Source organism: Muscardinus avellanarius (assembly GCF_963383645.1).
Source record: "Muscardinus avellanarius genome assembly, chromosome: 1".
NCBI classification, from domain to species: domain Eukaryota; kingdom Metazoa; phylum Chordata; class Mammalia; order Rodentia; family Gliridae; genus Muscardinus; species Muscardinus avellanarius.
The window spans coordinates 226,369,723-226,387,819 of NC_137786.1; the positions used below are offsets into that span (position 1 = coordinate 226,369,723).

The following is an 18,097-nucleotide window of genomic DNA, read 5'->3' on the forward strand; positions in this document are numbered from 1 at the left end:
AATGTGAAGGAGTAATTCTTGAGGGGGGGACTCTTCAACACGAAGAGATAACATATTGTTTTGAGTGATCCCATCTCTAAGGTGTTACATTGCTGAGCAGTTAAGTTGCTTGTCATAAGTTTGTTCCATATCCCTAATGTAGTAAAAACTGAGTATTACCTAGGTCTGGACTTCTTTCTCCCTGTCACCCAGAAAGGCAAGGTCTCTGAAGAGGAGGGAGAGGGGTGATCTGTGATCATATTCTCTGGAACTCTAGGATACTATTAGCTTCTCCAATTTACAGATGGGAAGCTCTTTTTTTTTTTGGTGCTTGGGAATGGAACCCAAGGGCATTCAACCTCTGAGCTACACCCCCAGCCCTTTCTATTTTGAAGCAGGGTCTTGCTCAGTTGGCTGAGGCTGGCCCTCTACCCACTGATCCTCCTGTCTCAGCTTCCCAAGTACTGGGATTACAGGTGTGTGCCACTATGCCCAGCTGATGTGGAAGCTCAATGAAGTTGAAGAAACTTGCCCAAACTTATATAACTTATAAGGTGGAACCGATATAATATGAGCCCCAAACTTGTTCCCTATTTTTTATTGTGCCCTTCTGCTTTCTACGAGAAAGGTGGGTTCATTAAGCCTTGAGTACCAGAAAGCTTCTGAAGCCTGTATTCAAGGGAGGTGCTGCCACGGGCCAGGCAGAGAACAGGTGTTTTCAACCATCAATAATCCCCTCCGCTCTCAGTCCTTGCATAGGCGTGTGACACCCTGTGTCACATAGGCTCATGAAAGGCCTAGAGGCTTTTTGGTTCTTTTTACAGTGGAATATTTAATTCTAAGTCGTGCCTCAGGTTCGTAGGTTGGCCTTTCAAGTTGAGCATTGACTTTTCTATTCTCCTTTTTGCAGTTGTTTCCGATCTTTCCTCCCCACATTCTGGGTTTGTGGCTGATTCCTCCTGCTGCTCCTCACCATCGGCCCGTACACTGACCAGCTCCTCTCCCCGCCTCTCTTAGAACCTGATTTCACTCCAGCTTTGTGGCACCACCCTTTTCTTCAGATGGCAGTGGAGTTTGAAGGGCCTTCCTGAGAGCGAGGGAAGACCTGTTCCTTTGTTTCCTTGTAACCACCCTTGGACCTGACTCAGCAAGCAATCTAGCACTGGAGGACCGCGGCCTACCTGATGCAGCCCTGAGTTTGCAAAACCACCTCCTGCCCCAGCACCTGATGTACCTTCCCTCCTGGACTCTAAGAACCAACCCAGCTTCTCCTTCCCTGTGGTGTGTGTGAAATTGTGCCTTGCACCTTGGAAGCCCATGTGAGACCATCCCAAGGTGTGGATTTTCTACCTCATGGAGTACTTTTCTCCCAGAAATTGTAACTATATTTTTTGGGCGGGGGGCTTAGAAGTGTCTTTAACAAAACAGTGGGATCTTTTTTTTTTTCTTTTGACAGCAGTAGCTCAGAGTTTTCTATTGGCAGGATGCCAATCCCGTTTGTTGTCCCGATGTCCTGAAAACATCAGCATTTGGCAGATGAGATTTTGGTCTGCAAAGTTGACTTGTGTGAAATTCAACCTTAAATTAAGATCTTAGTGGGTTTGGCTTGGGGGCCAATTTGGCTTTTCTCTATGTTGTATTCTCACGTTTACTCAGAGGGGCTTGGATGAGTCATCCGAGATTACCATTTGCAAAAGCTGAGGGTATAGGATATGTGTTTCCACATGTGAGTGTTGGAAACTGGATGCTCGCTGTTCAGATTCTTTGTGAAGGCATCACCTTGTTGCCAAAAATAACCAGGATTCAAAATTGGGCCGGGGACAAGGTGCTAGATTCTCAGGATCTGGAACTGTTTCATGAGGCTGTGAATATTCAGTCTACTCGTGTTTTCAGGTGTATTTTTATAATTTTATGTAATGTATATCTACATATACATGTCTGCCTCTCAGGAAGTAGGAAAATAGAAGTGGAAGATACTAGGACCTCAAAACCAAAGCAAAAATTTGAGTTAGACTAAAAATTAAGTAAGGAATATTTGCTTATTTGTAAATAAATCATGTAGAAATATAATTTCCTTATGTCATCAAGAAACTTGTTTTCTGGATGAGTGCCTTTGGACTGAGTTGACTGCCATTATTTTTCTGTATAGCAGATGGAAGGTGGAATGTTTTGACACCTTTGCTCATCTGCTGCCTACACTTGACTTTTCCTGAGAACATTCCACAGCAATCTGATTATCACTCACAAGCCCTATGGGATGCCCTGTCTCTGCAGTTGAGTTGGTTGGGGAGACCAGAAACTATAGCTGTCTCTGCTGTTGGGCTAATGAGCTTGAAAAGTTCTTAAGTCAACCCTAGTTCTTACATAAGAGGAAGCAACAGCCAGGAAATCTTCATGGAGTGACTGCTAACCCAGTGGTGAGCGCCTTAGATCCCTGCCTGTCTTTGACTGCCTCCTTGATTTTGAGTATGAGCCGTGGTTCAACTTTGACCACAATGCCATCTATGATATGGTGAGCGCCCTCACCCAGGCACCACCCATTGGCTTCCTCTGCAAAGGCTTCTCAACCCTGGTCATCACCAGCACTCAGACAGAGCCCCAGGGCCGCCCTTCACCCTGTGGCTATGATGTCAAACAGGATACTGGCCTGAGCAACAAGGCGAGTCAAACTGTAATTATAGGCCTTTGCTGTCCCGAGATGGAGGCCTGTGGCCTAAGGTGTGGAATACAGTGTGTGAAGGGTTTCTGTTTGTATTTTTTAAATGTAAACTTGATTATTTTATTGCTAACTTAAAAAATAAATGACTTTATATTGATTGCAAACAGTTACTTGGTGATCTGGTGCCCCCCTGTGGTGACATTTGTTCAGGCTTTGAAATGGGCTGAAAACAGTTTTAAAAAGGCCAGGGATCGGAAGGAAGTTCAGTTTCTTGAAAATGGTTTAACTCCCACCGAATGCGATGTACCTGTATTTGAGTTTCAGAGTTGAGGTGCTTCCCCGAGAGGCAGTGGTCGGCTCCATTGAGAGCACCTGCTCTAGAAGGAAGTGGGGTTATGTAAAGGCAGAATAATAGGATGACATCCAGAGATCTCGAGTGGCACTTTTGACTCTCAGGCCTGGAAGCAACCTCCATCTGAACACACCATAGGTTCTGGAAGCCAGATCCAGCACTTCTCCCGCTGTTCCCTTCCCGCCCCCCACCTGTAGACACTCCTGTCTCCCTGTGGTGCGCTGGCTAGCTGCACGGCGACATCATTTCTCATGTGCTTTTTCTCTCCCCATCTGGATTGAGCAGAAGAAGATCATGATCATGATTTGCTGTGTTATCCTTGCCATCATCTTGGCATCTACCATCGGGGGCATATTTGCCTGAAAAAGGTGAGTGGTCCATGGGAGGAGGGTCAGGCTGCTCTCGCCTGACACACGGTGTCCTGGGCCTTCACTGTTTGTCATCAGCTGCCCTGATCTGGGGGCAATAAGGTGCTGAATCAGGTACAGATTAGAGGTGCTTTAAAGGAAGGGGCGCGTTAGAGAAAAACAGTAAAGAATGAGTTAGTACCAGGTAATTATCTGGCCTATAACTGGGTCTGGCAGCAGAATGCCTTTTCAGGTCAAAGTTACTGATCTGCTGCAAAATTTGAGTGTCTTGGTATTGGGATTGATTGGCAAAGGAGCAAGAATGAGTTCCTAGGCCAGGTGGACCCTGCCCTCTTTGGAAGAGGGCCACACAGTAAACCTGCATTGAATAGATGTCTTCCTTTGAGGTTAGGGTTAAGTTAGCCCAGCCTTGTGAGAACTCTTACCCACAGAGGAGGGAGCCAGTGATGCTTGCTGCAAACACCTCACTCTATAATCTATGGTTTCTCCTCCTAATTCTCTTATCTCCTCCCACCCTCACAGATGGATCCTCGACTGGCATTTCTAACCCTTCTACTTCTGTGGTGCCGTGACTTCTCCACTGCAGATTCCTCATCAGCTACGCCTCTCTCCATTAGGAAATGTCTGTGCACAGGGCACCAGTCAACTGCTTACTAAAAGCCACAAAAGGGAGAAACAATTTAGGCAAACATGGAATCGGGAGGGGGCAGGGGTGAAGGAACAGAGCTGAGCAACACACAGATGGCTAGGCAAATGGTTTGAGGAAGGGCATGCAGAGCTGGGCAGCAGCATGTGGGCACCTGTGTAGGGGTAACACTTAGAGCCTGCACCGACAGGATGGCTGTGAAGAGGCAGTCAGCTGTAGCACACCCCGTTAACAGGGTCTTACCCGCACTTCTCTGAATTGATCAAGAACAGGACACTTGTTATTTTGCTCTCAAGGCTTTCTTAGGCCTCACCCTTGGTCAACTGTGTACCTACTACCTTCTTCAGGGTCTGATAGTCGTCTTCAAATGGGATTTAAGGATAGGCTGCACGCCTTCCCACTCACTGCTGTGTCCCCAAGGCTTAGCACAGTGCCTGCCACTCCTAGGTGCTTAATCTGCTGACTTTATTACCTATACTCAAGCTGCAATTTTGCTCATGGATGAGTGCTTGGGTTTGACTTTTGAGTTCTTTAAAGGCAAATGGGAAAAGGGTTTACTGCCAGAGGTGATATAAAGCTGTCTGGCAGTGGGCTGATCCTCTTAAGCAAAAATGCTAAAGCAGCCCCCCATTACCACAAAATATACTTTCAAGTGCTGCTTCTGTGGGTGGTGATGGTGGAATCCCATCCACAGCCTCTCGTTCTGTGGAGAAGATGGTTAGTTGCAGGACTGTGGCTCGTTAACTAAACACAGACCTCCAGAAAAAGAAATAGGTTTAAACTATGGTTGAATTCCCAACAGTCAACAGTACCATACATCTATGACCCCAAACAAACAGGTGAAGGCATTTGGTGGGAAAGGTGCTGTGAGCTGCTGCTTGCTTTAGCCTGCACCTGATTTCATGTGGCTCTCTGAAATGTCTGGTCAGAGATGCATGGGCATCAAAGTGTTCCAAAGAGCACTCCCAACTCAAGGTTCAGCCATGTTCACCCTGAATACTAGCTATGTGTATGAGTTCTGATACAAAATGATTACACTGCCAAGAGGGTCAACAAAAATATATTTAGAAAAAATCACGGGGCCACTTAACTTTGCAAATCTGTACCTTTGAAAGTAAATTAAATTCTTTCTTTCCTGGAGACCTTATAAGAAGTGGGATAAAAATGACATTTTTATTAGTGTGTAGTCTTCTATTTTCAAAGCAAATGACTTAATATTTCTGTCAGTTTGTGCTTTCTTTTTTATTTGATCAGGGGATAGAACAGCTGGCTAGCTCCAAAATAGGTTCAACTTGTTCTAGGCAAACAGGGAGCAGGAACCATGAGGATTTGAATCACATGGCCCTCATTCACCCAGCAGTGATAATCTGTGTGCTGCTTGGCACACGGCACTGTACTAATCCTGCAGGGACACAAAGAGCCAAACACTCTCCTCCCTCTCAGAGGAGTTCAGACCCAGGAAGCACCACAGTTTGGACTTTTGCTATCAGTTCCTCTGGCTAAAAGCTATGTTCCTTGTCACACTGTCCCATAGCTCCCCTTCAAGACTGAGAGAAGATGGGTAGCTGGGCACCAATAAATCTCTCTTAAATCTAGTAACATATGAAGTGTGATTTTTATTGTTATTCCAAAAAAGCTTGTTTGTTAACTAGGAAAATATCATAGGAACTCACTCCTTAAGTATACGCATAAAGGGCTGGGCAGACAAGTCAAGTCTAACTTGTGCCAGAGGTATGAGATGCAAACATCTATTTCAACCCTGAAGACATTTTCTTTACAATCCAGGAGAACCAAGACCTCCTAATTCATTCTCAATGTCTTAAGACATTAAAGGTGAGAAGTTATGCCCTGAAGTGATTCTCAAGTTTAATTAAAAAAACAACAGATAACACATACTTTTCTGGTCTACTCATGTGCTCCACCTTAGTTATGACCTAAGAGCCACCCCAAATCTTTAAGGGAAGCATAGGAAAATCAAAAAGCAGACTCCTCCTCTCAGTGGCCTGTGTACACATATTCCTTGTGCCCTAGCTACACCCTCTTGGGCATGTAGAATTTGCCCCAGTACCGCCCCTTCTGGGTCAGGTCGTAAGGGCTCAGCACTTTGCGTATCCCTAGCATGTTGGCCCTGGCTATCCGCTCAAAGGTCCAGGGGTTTTGGTTGTTGCGTTCTCTTTCCTCTTGATCTTGCCGCATCTTCTCTAGCGTCTCACGGCTCACAGCCTTTGCTTCGAAGGGCAACTTGTGGGCAACCTGGTCCAGGAAACCTTGCACTTCTTTGAATTCACAACGCCCACCCATCTCGACTATGAGACGGCCAGTCTTCACAGGTGTCACGTAGTGATCAATGGCACCTTTGCCTCCCCCCATGCGCTGCCCAATACCTTTGCGGGTGATGGGCTTGAAAGGGGCTGGTACCCTCCATATGGCAAACATGTTCTTTGGGTCCATAGAGCGGTTGATTGTCAGGCGCATCATCTCAAAATGGCCCCAATGGAGGTAACCGCCTCCTAGTGCCTAAAAGTGAACGACAGAAACACACGTAGACTTTGGTTATCTTTTCTAGGCTCTATGATGTCTCCCCTCCTCTGGTAACTGTGGCTTCAATGATAGACATAAAAATATTAAGTTCTGCTGGGCGTGGTGGTGCACGCTTGTAATCCCAGTGCTTGGGAGGCTGAGACAGGAGGATCGCACAGGTTTGAAGCCAGCCTCCGCTACTGAGTGAGGCTCTCAGAAGCTTAGTGAGACCCTGTTTCCAAATAAAAAGAGTATAAAATAGGTCTGGCAGTATAGCCCAGAAGTAGAAAAGCCCCTGGGTTACCACTTAAAAAAAAAAAAAAAAAGTTCTAATGAGTACTGTGGAAGAAAAGCCTGGGGTACAGTAGTGAAGGAGAGCAAGGGTGCAGCAGTTCTGATGGACAAAGAGGAGAGACTTCTAGGAGGAGGAACATTTAAAGCAGAGGATCATAGAACTAGCCAAGGGAAGAGAGCTCCAGGCAAACAGTTTACGTAAAGGCCCCGACAAGGCAGAGGGCTTGCTGAGTTTGCGTAGAAGTTTGTGTGGCAGGAGGAGAGTTAGGGAGGGGGAGAGCGGGCAAGAGGTTCTGAGGGCTCAGCAGAGGCTGCTCACATGGGCTGTGGGAAGAGGGCAGGACAACGCCACTCCGCTGTCTGATGGGACGGAAAGCCTAGTGCACACCCTTTGTGGAATGATGACACTAAATCTTTATGAACTACCCAACAGTCCCATAAGAAAACGGTTGCCCATAGCCTAAGTTGTGGAGAGTTTTGTTTTTACTAGAGGGTTGAAGAGATCTCACTGTCTTAACTGGGTAAATTGGGTAGCCTTTTTCTTCTGCTTTGATAGAACAGTTTTAAACTGCATGCTGTTTTGAGTAACAAGATGAAACCTCATGTTACAGCTGGGTGTGGTGGCTCATGCTTGTAATCCCAGCACTTGGGAGGCGAGACAGGAGGATCGCGCAGGTTCGAAGCCAGCCTCAGCTACTTAGTGAGGTCCTCAGCAACTTCGCAAGACCTTGTTTCCAAATAAAAAACAAAGTAGGTCTGGGGGGTATATCCCCTGAGTTCCACCCCACTTTCCAAAACCAAAACCAAAACCAAACCTCATGTTACACCACTCGGCTTTACCTAGGGATGAATTAGCTTTGTTCAGTGTATAAACATGCTGTATAGGCCATATGCCTGTCAGTCACTCAGGAGCCATCAAGGTTATTAGACTGACATCACAGTATCACAGTGCTTATATATGGGGTTAGGTACTATCCACAGTCTCAAGCATCCAGTGGGGGACTTGGAACATATTTCTTACAGAAAGGGCGGAAAACTACTGAATTTTCCATATAAAAAAGGTATGTACTTCATATGTTTACTGAGTACCCAGAAGCCTCTGTGAACTCAGTTCAAAGAGCAACTGGTATAAGAAGCAGTTCTGACAAAAACTGTGGAGGAAGAGACGAGAAGAACATTTAATTAATTGTGTTAATCTCTCCTCCATTACTCACCAAAATCCCAAAATTGCCTTCTGTGAACCCAGTGGCTTCAGTGGAAGGTCCCCGAATGTCTCTCAAGTTTCTGGGTTCTCGCCTCACTTTTGGTACGAGTGGCACCCTTTCCACAAATTTAAGCTTAGGTCTTTCAGGTATAGAAACATCTAAAAAGAGCACAGATAACCATGAGTAAGTAGAGCCATACAGCTCAATGGATCAACTTTATTCCTAGAATTTTAACAATAAAGCAAAAAAGCCTTCAGGTTAGCACTGGACGATAATTCCAGTATATTATATTCTTCTTGTGGATGCTTTTAGTGACACTGGAGTCTTCTGGCCTTGACAATGTAAGTTAGTACAGATGGCAACGTTTTAAAATTCAGATCAAACTGCATTTATTAAATCCCATTCTGTGTTTAACACCTACCACAGGGACTAGAAATCATTGTTTCATTGAATCTTTAAAACACATTTTAGTCTCAGTATTTTTTTAGGGCTTTCTTTTTAGAAAATGTGGACTTTTAAACTTGCAAAACACATCAAAGGGCAAAGTTAAAAATATGTAACTCAGTGGATTAATTGAAAGTGAGTTCATGAACACATACGAGTAGTGTTTTTAATCTCTATTTTGTAGAAAAGGAACCTGAGGCCTAGAGATATTTATAATTTGGTCTATGCCATCCAGTAAACACAGAAAAGCCAGGCAGCATGATTCTTTTTTAAATTTTGAAATAGGGTCTTGCTAGTTACTGCATGCTAGCTTCAAACCTGCAATCCTCTCTCAGCCTTCCACATATTAGGATTACGAGTGTGTGCAACCATGCTCAGTTCACGATTTTTTTTTTTTTTTTTTTTTTGTGGTACTGGGGCATGAACTCAGGGGTGTTTTACCTCTCAGGTATATCCTAACTCTATTTTATTTTGAAACAGCGTCTCACTGAGTTGCCGAGGGCCTTGCTATGCTGCTGAGGCTGGCCTCGAACCTGTAATTTTCCTGTCACAGCCTCTCAAGTACAGTAGTGTGTGCCACTGTGCCTGCTCATGATTCCGTTGTGTGTGTGTGTGTGTGTGTGTGTGTGTGTGTGTGTGTGTGTGTGTTAGCAGGATTGAACCCAGACACATTCTACCTTCAAACTATACCCCAGCCCAATTTTATTTCTTATTTACAAATAGGATCTCACTAGATTGATGAGGGTCTCACTACTTGCTGAGGCTTAAACCTGTGATTCTCCTGTCTCAGCCCAGTCCAAATATTTATTTTGTTTTTGAAACAAGGTCTCACTGAATTTCAAAGGGCCTCACTAAATAAATGAAGCTGTGCTCAAAGTGCAATCCTCCTATCTCAGCCTCCCAAATACTGGGATTACAAGCATGTGCCACCAGGCCCAGTGCTCATGATTCTTTTTGTAAAAATTTCACTGCTTCTCTGGATGTTACTAGGGGTAGTGGAAAGAATATTATATTGTACATAAAAACATATTAAAGTCTGCTACATTTTTGTAGGTAAACATACAAACTAGCAAACTTCTTACCAATGCACTTTTCTTTGCATAAGCGGAGGCTTTTACACTGAGCCGTGTGCCATTCCTACAGTGTGCAAATGGGTACTGGGTGAGGGTGCATGGGTATAACCACAGGACATTTTTCTCATCTGTACTTGACAAACTGAAAAACAAAGCTTGTCATTTGTTTAAAAAATTTCTAAGCCAGGCATGGTGGTGCACACTTGTAATCCCCACGCTTGGGAGGTAGAGACAGGAGGTACTGGTTCGAAGCCAGCTGTGCTGGCTTAAGAGACCCTGTTTCCAAATAAAAATATAAAAAAATAGGTCTGGGAGTGTAGCCCAGAGGTAGAAGGGCTTCCAGTAACCCCAGTACCCCCCCCCCAAAAAAAAATCTAAAGCTGGGCGTGGTAGTGCATGCTTATAATCCCAGCATTTGGGAGGCTGAGCCTGGAGGATCGTGGTTTGTGGACAGCCTCAGCTACTTAGTGAGGCCCTTTGCGACTCAGACTGTTTCAGAATAAAGAATAAAGAATTGGGCTGGGGTGTAGCTCAGAGGTAGAATGCCCCTGGGTTCTATCCCCAGCAAACCCCCCCCCCCAACTCTCTCTCTATAGTGAAACAAGTATGGTTCTAGAATGGGAACATAAAACAGGATGCCTGAAGGAAACAGCAAACTGTCAGTGGAATTACAAAATTACTATTCCAAGTTACAGAAACTATCACTCCACTTCCACATGTAGCTAGAAACTTGGTGCTTTTCTTTTGTCTATAAGTCAATATGGAGTATATAGTAGTTTAACAATTATATGTAAAAGATAAGATCTTCAAAGATCCCTGTACTTTTTTTTTCCCTTGGGAGATTTCTAGTGTATTAAAAAAGAATGGTTGAGGGAAGAAGGAGAATCAATGAAGGGAACATTTCCACTGATGGTATGTACATATATGAAACTGTCTATGCCAATCTTATTATCATGAATAGGGAAGGGGGTAGTTCACACCAAGTGTTGTGTTCAGGTATGTCCCTATCATTCAGATCTACGTTATGATGTGAGACTACAATGCACCAATAAAATAGTATTTTAAAAATTGGTAAATTAACGCTGGGTGTGGTGGCGCACGCTTGTAATCCCAGTACTTGGGAGGCTGAGACAGGAAGATCAGAGGTTTGCGGGCGGCCTCAGCTACTTAGTGAGGCCCACTGAAAATAAGACCCTGTTTTAAAATAAAGAATAAAACATAGGGCTGGGGTGTAGCTCAGAGTTAGAATGCCCCTGAGTTCCATCCCCAGTATGCAAAAAAGGGTACATTAGATTTACAAAATAGTGGTGTCATAAATGTTCTTATTTAATAAGTCAGTACTTTTTATATGATACGAAATCACTGCATCCGTGTCATTTTACTTGGAGAGAACGTCAAACGTCCAAACTTAAGGCCAATTAGCTTTGGCTGAGTGGGCCGTGGGCCACAGAGCCAGTCAGTGGTAGGCTGTAAGGGAGCTATCCCATTACACTTTTGCTCGACAAGAACAGGGAAGTTTTATGGTGTCTTGTTTTTTACCTCTAGTGCTTAGAACAATGGCAATATAGTAGCTGTCAACGCAAGTTACTGAACGGGATAGAAAGCACAAGAACACTCTTGTCTTCTACTCTCTTGGGTTGCACCCGATAAAAGACAAACAGGAAAACGAAAGGCAAGCCCTCACCTTCAAAAGTCGGTACGGGGAGCAGCGTCTTTAGGCCAGCACGGGTGGGCACGGTGGCCCAAGAATCTACAAAGACAAACGAAGTTGAACGAGGCGACCAGGTACACCCTGGGTCAAAGGTACCTACTTCTGACTTACTTCTAGAGGGTCCCGCTAAATGTGCTCACAGGCTCAGGCTCCCGAAGAAGCCAGCCGGGTCCCCGGGCCCCCCTCCCTCGACTGTGACCCTTTGGCATAGATCCCTGGGGCGGAGGGGCCGGTGGCCCAGCGCGGCCGCAATCAGGTCTTGAAGCACAAGCAGGGCCGCCTTTGGGTTTGGGAGGCACAGCGCTGGAAGGTGGAGAAGCGTGAGCGTCGTCTTTAAGGACCGATCATGGCCTTCTGACCTGACAAGGGCGCCCGCAGGAGCGGGGCCCCGGCGCGAGCCAGCAGCCTCCACATGGTCACGCGCGGGGATCGCCACAGCGGCGACCGCGCTGCGGTCCCCCGGCGTCGGAAACAGCGCTGCGGAGACCGGCAGGAAGCCACACCGCCCTGCCGGAAGTCGTGTCACGCCGGTCCGTCCCGCCGAGGGTCCCGGCGGAAGTGGAGGAAACCCGAGCCTGCGAGCTTCGTTCCGGTGCAGAGGTCTTTGGGTGAAGGACAGCACCAGTAGAGGCACGCCCAGGCGCCCTTCTGTGTCAGGCTGCAACCTCGCTGGGTGGGGGCTGCAGGGCGCCGAATTTCCTCCTCCTAGTACAACACCGGAACCCTGAGGTTAGCTTAGCAAGTCAGGCTCTTACCTAGCGCTGCATGACGCCCTTTTTCGAGGAAAAGCTCATTAGGAAAAGACCCCTGATTTGTCATTACCTTATTACTTAGGAGGCACTAGCCCTGTACCTTCTTCATCTTATTAGTCCTCCCAGGAAATCACTGAGACAAGTAAGTCACACTTCCTTTGCTGATTCCATCCTTAGAGTCAAAGGATTTATTTATTATTTATGGTACTGGGGACTGAGCCCTGGGGCATTCTGCCTCTGAGCTACACCCACACCCTTTTAAGTTAATTAATTTTTAAAAATATTTGAAACAGTGTCCCAGTTGTTGAGGGCTTCACCAAGTGCTCAGGCTGGTCTTGAGCCTGTGTTCCTTCAGTCTTAGCCTCACAAGTATTGAGATTATAGGTGTGCAGCACCACATCTGGCTAGGATTTAACTTTTTTGGTGTCGTACCACAGGAAAACGGTAGAGTTTGAGCACAATCTGTGTGACCCCAGAGATATCACTGAATGGACAATACCTGAAGTTAATATCAGGTTAAAATGAAATAATATATGTTCTAGGAGCATGTCGGGCAAGTCATTTTTATGAGCCAGGAGCTTTCTAACAATTAAAATGAGAGGACCTTTAATCCAAGCTTCTAGGACACAAATTGGATTAGCAAATTGGGACTGATGAGTGTTGTGATTAAATCATACTAAATCTGTGTGATACTAAATCTGTGTGACCTTTCCCCAAGAATTAATTTCATAAATGGGAATAAATAAAACCTGTCGTGCCTGCAGAGGTACTGGGAGAATTCTCAATATTCACAATTGGATGCATCTGCACACTGACTTGGCTTCCAGAGAGTTCATGTTTTTTTTTTTTTTTTAGTCATCCTGGGGGCCTCATTTTAATTTGATTACCTATGTAAAGATCCAGTCTCCAAATGAGGGACTAGGGCTATATCCCCATCTCTATTTTTTTTTTTTTAATTTTGAGACAGGGTCTCGCTAAATTGATGAGGGTCTCCTTAAATTGCAGAGGCTGGCCTTGAATCTATGATCCTTCTGTCTCATCTTCCTAAATACTGGGGTTACAGATATATTACCACTTACAACTTTATTTTTCAGGTTTGTTTGTTTGTTTTGGTGGTACTGGGGGTAGAATCCAAGGGGCTTTCTATCTTCAGGCTACACTCCCAGACCTATTTTATATTTTATTTGGAAACAGGGTCTCGCTAAGTTGCTGAGAGCCTCATTAAGTAGCTGAGTCTGGCTTCAAACCTGTGTGATCCTCCTGTCTCAGCCTCCCAAATGCTGGGATTACAAGCGTGGGACATCACGCCCGGCTAGTTTTCAGTTTTTTAGTGATGAGTAATATCAAGTTTTCCCCCTCATGTATCTGGCTTTTCTCCTTTCTTTTCTCTCTCTCTCTTCCTTTTATCTTTTTTTTTTAAACTTTTGTGGTACTAGGGATTGAACCCAGGGCCTGGAGCCCACTAAGTAAGTGTGTATCACTGAGTGACATCCCAGCCCTGATTTCATGAGCCTTTTTCTTTGTTTTCTGCATCTGTGATTTTCTCACTTGTGTACTTTTTCAGTCATAATGTTCATTTTTTTCTTTTCAGTTCAGAACTCCTTTTTGTATATTAAGTGTATTAACTCCTGTCTGGTTCTACATATTCCAATTATTGTTCAATTTGCTGTAAGTATTAGGTTTTTCTCCTTTCTCCCCCCCCCTCCTCCTCCTCCTCCTCCTTCTTCTTCTTTGCAGCATTAGGGATAGAACCAGGGCTTTCTACTTCTGGGCTACACTCTGAGACCTATTTTATATTTTATTTGGAAACAGAGTCTCATTAAGTTGCTGAGAGCCTCACGAAGTGGCTGAGGCTGGCTTTGAACCTGTGTGATCCTCCTGTCTCAGTCTCCCGAGTATTAAGATTACAAGCGTGCGCCATTACTCCTGGCATAAACATAAACATTATATATATATAATTTGCAGTCAAATCTGCAAATAACTTCTAAGAGTTGTTTCCCCCATGCCTCTACAAACATTACAGGTTTTATTTTATTGACATATAATTACACAAATTTATGGATTGAGTAAAATGTTTCGAAACATAGATACACTATGCAATGATTTTTTTGCTCTTTTATAATATATTTATTAGGTCCAGAGGTAGAGATCTAACATAGTTCTGTAAGTTGAAAATGATCATTTAATATGTGACTATATTGCGCTATATTCTTATTTTTTGGTGGGTCCTTCTTGATATTTTATTCTATTACCATGTTCTGAGACCAGTGCTTCCCAGTTTTAATTATTGTCACTTTGTTATTACACATTTTATATAGGTTTGTCAGGTTCTTAGATTTTGCATTCTACTTTTCAAGAAATATTCTGGCTATATTTTGCACGTTTGTTTTTCAAGATGAAATTTAGAATCATTATGTTAAGTTCAGTGTTTCCTATTCTTATTCTCATAGCTAGAGTTCTTACTCCTCTTCTCCCCATCCTATTGTAGCGGAAGGACTGTTTACACATCTGAGATTTGAGGTTTTTTTCTCTTTCACAGAATTATAAGACCTGGAGATTTTGTCTATTAGCAACCAGTGCCTTAACAGTGCATTATCTTTAGTCACGACACAGGTCATTCACATATACAATTATAGACAGTCACAGCAGTTGTTTACATCTTTTAAGTGGAGGAAAAAGTATTTGCTAGCAATTTTCTTTTCTCTCCTGCATCTTTATTTACAAAAGTAGTTACGCATAATTGACTATACCCCTTAAAAAAAGTTCAGGGTTTACCATTCATGGCCAGCAGAGGGCACTAAAGTGTTTTCTCGTGTCACTGAAACCTCATTTTCGGTTATGATGGGAGGGGACTGTTCCACTTTATTTCTTTATTATAGCCAGGACATTTGGAAGGGTAACTTATTATAACCAATATAAGTATCTTCAGGAATACAGTTTTTTTAAAAACTTTTCAGAATTAGGATAATATTAGAGATGATTCTAGACCAAACTCCCCATTTCATAGGAAATTGGTCTTTTAGTTCATGAGAGACTTGGGCAAGCCACTCAGCTTGTTTACAAGCATATCAGAATGACGGCTCAAAACCTTTTGATTCCAAGTTTATATAGTCTGCTCACACTATATCTAAAGACTATTCTTTCCTCAATTTGAACTTACCTTTTTTTCTGAACTGAAATAATGAATATATTTTTAAGCTAGACATGGTGACACACATCTGTAATCCCAGTACCTGGAAGGCTGAGACAGTAGGATTGCAGGTTCGAGGCCAGTCTCAGCAACTTACTGGGACCCTGACTCAAAATTAAAAAATAGAAAAAGAGCTGGAGGTAGAATGTTCCTAGGTTTAACTCCCACTATGTCACAAACAAAACAAAACAGAAAAACCAAATATGTATAATTATGCACTGTGCTAGTTCGTGGTCATATATTGGTAAAACAAAGTGCTCTTTGCTTGTGAGATCGTGAGAAAGTGTGAGTCAAACAGCAAAATAATAGGAACCTCAGAGTAAATGTTGGGTTTCTCCCTTGTAAAGACTTTCTATGTATGTGCATCTAGTCTTGATTTTGGAGCTGGGTGCGGCGGTGCACACCTGTAATCCTAGTAGTTGGGAGGCTGAGACAGGAGGACTGCAGGTTTGAAATCAGCATGATTTTTGTTTAGTATTTTTTGTAATTTTATGTTATCATACTGGGAATGGAACCCAGGGGCATTCTACTTCTGAGCTACACCCTCAGTCCTATTTTTTATTCTTTTTATTTTTTGAAACAGCATCTCCCTGAGTTGCGAGGGACCTCACTAAGTAGCTGAGGCTGTCCATGAACCATGATCCTCCGGTCTCCGCCTCCTGAATGCTGGGAAAATATGCGTATTTTATAAATTAAATGTATGTGACTTCCTGCCTCAAGGTACTCACAAGGGAATTTATTTTACAATTTTTTTCCCTCTTTCGTCACTTAGGGCAGCCACCTTTCTTTTTTTTGTAGTGCATGTACACAGAAATACACTCTAAGGCACTTTCCCTAAGCAAAATGGCAACTTGTCATGGCAGCTCCAATGTCAACTCAATCCTCTGTCCCCAGTCTTGTCAATACAGAGTTTTTTAAAAATTATACAATTTATTGCTAAGCAAAAAAAAAAAAAATCTCTTTGCTTAAACATTTTTTGCAGTATCTAGTTGCTTAGTTATTATAGGCCAAAAGGATAAAAGTTAGAAAACAGTGAAGCAAACCCGAATCCCAGTCCCCAGTACTGTGTTCGCACAGATAACCACTAACACGTGATTGGCACTGTGGTGCGGTGTAGTTGGCTTCATTCACTTGGCTGTATTATGAATGTCTTCATCCACTGAGAATTTTAGTAATGTCTAAATACCTCATTGAATGGATAGATTCAGGGTTTAATCTGTTCATTGCCCTAATATGGACATATAGGTGGCTTCTACAATTTTTCATATTATAAACATTATATAAGAGAGCACTTTCTTCACTGCTTCTGAGATTTCTTTCCATTACAACGACCTGTATCCTGCCTTTTTCTGTGATGAAGTGGTTTACCTAGCAGGTATGCTTGGGATGGGCACCTGGGTCCGTGTGGTTCATAGTTCTTTTTTCTGGGAGTAGTCAGACTTGTGAGTGGGTCCTTGCTCTGAGATGCCAGGACAGGAGGACTGTGACTGGGGAGTTCAGCCTGACTAATTTGGTCTGATGTGATTAAGAGTGAGAAAAAATCTGTACATGTTCAGTGTAGATCCAATTTTTATTTTTTGTGGTGCTAGGAATTAAACTCAGGGGCATTCTATCTCTGAGCTATACTCCCAGATCAATTTTATTTTTTATTTGAAAACAAGATCTTTCTAAGTTGCTGAGGCTGGCTTCGAACCTGTGATCCTCCTGTCTTGCCTCGCAAGTACTGGGATTACAGGCAAGCAGCATCACCCCTGGCTCATTTTAAATTTTCTTCTCTTTTGTGGTATTGGAATTAAACTCAGAGGCATTTTACCTCAGAGCTACATCTCCAGACTAATTTTATTTCTTATTTGATAACAAGGTCTCACTAGCTTGCTGAGAGCCTGACTAAATTGCTGAGGCTGTCCTTGAACCTGAGATCTTCCAGCCTCAGCCTCCCAAGTACTAGGATTATAAGTGTGTACCATCATGTCCAGCTTCACATTTAATTTTTTGTTTGTGTGTGGTACTGGGGATGGAACCCTTCTATCTCTGACCTATTTATATATCCCTTCTATCCCAGACCTATTTTATATTTTATTTGGAAACAGGGTTTCTTAAGCCAGCGAGACTGGCTTCGAACCTGCATGATCTTTCTGTCTCCACCTCCCAAGCATGGGGATTATAAGCATGTGCCACCACGCCTGGCTTCACATTTAATTTTTAAAAAATATTTTCAATCTAGTTTATTGAATCTGCACATTTAGAACTGTAGAAAAAGAGGGCCAATTATATAGTTTAGGCTGTTTTTTTGTTTTGTTTTTTTTTGGTGGTACTGGGGTTCCTGGAAGTCCTTCTACCTCCGGGCTACACTCCCAGACCTATTTATATTTTTTATTTGGAAACAGGGTCTCTTAAGCCAACACGGCTGGCTTCGAACCTGAGCGATCCTCCTGTCTCCGCCTCCCAAGCGCGGGGATTACAAGCGTGCGCCACCACGCCCGGCTTAGTTTAGGCCTTTTAATACAGATTTTTTTTCTCTAGAAATGTAACAGTACTGACTACTACTATCAAAGAATAGAGTCGTTTACATGGTAAATGCATAAGAAATATATTTTAACTTGAGTTTACCTAGTACAAATATTAGAAATAAAAGGAGGAATTATGGCGTCATCTGTCTAGTTCTGAACCATCTGAGAGTTTCCATACATAATAATTTTGTCCATTTTATGTATAGATATCTGTACCGATATGTGTATGTTTCCGTTAGGTGATCTGAAAAGTAGTACTTGGTGTAAAAAACACAAAAGTTCAATGATTTCACTTGTAGACATAGGGAGTGCATTAATTAATTAATCATCTACATCAGAATGATCTCCTAAAATATCAGTGGTGCACTTTTTTTTCTCCTGCCCCGGATCTTGT

General features: G+C 43.3%; 2 protein-coding genes across 2 annotated transcripts in view; one reads left to right on the forward strand and one right to left on the reverse strand.

Annotated features, from left to right (window-relative positions):
• Positions 1-3,353, forward strand: part of STX3 (syntaxin 3) — a gene marked incomplete at both ends in the record, with an annotated part of 47,544 nt that extends 44,191 nt beyond the window's left edge. The window contains one exon of the mRNA XM_080696789.1: positions 3,276-3,353. Within this exon, the coding sequence (XP_080552915.1) occupies positions 3,276-3,353 (78 nt within the window). The remainder of the gene's footprint in view (positions 1-3,275) is intronic.
• Positions 3,354-6,035: 2,682 nt separating this feature from the next.
• On the reverse strand, positions 6,036-11,665 carry MRPL16 (mitochondrial ribosomal protein L16; the record flags this gene model as incomplete). Its single annotated transcript, XM_080719759.1, has 4 exons — positions 6,036-6,521; positions 8,033-8,181; positions 11,225-11,290; positions 11,611-11,665. 4 exons carry the CDS (start codon positions 11,663-11,665, stop codon positions 6,036-6,038), a joined length of 756 nt encoding a protein of 251 aa, XP_080575885.1.
• Between the last annotated feature and the right edge of the window lie 6,432 nt (positions 11,666-18,097).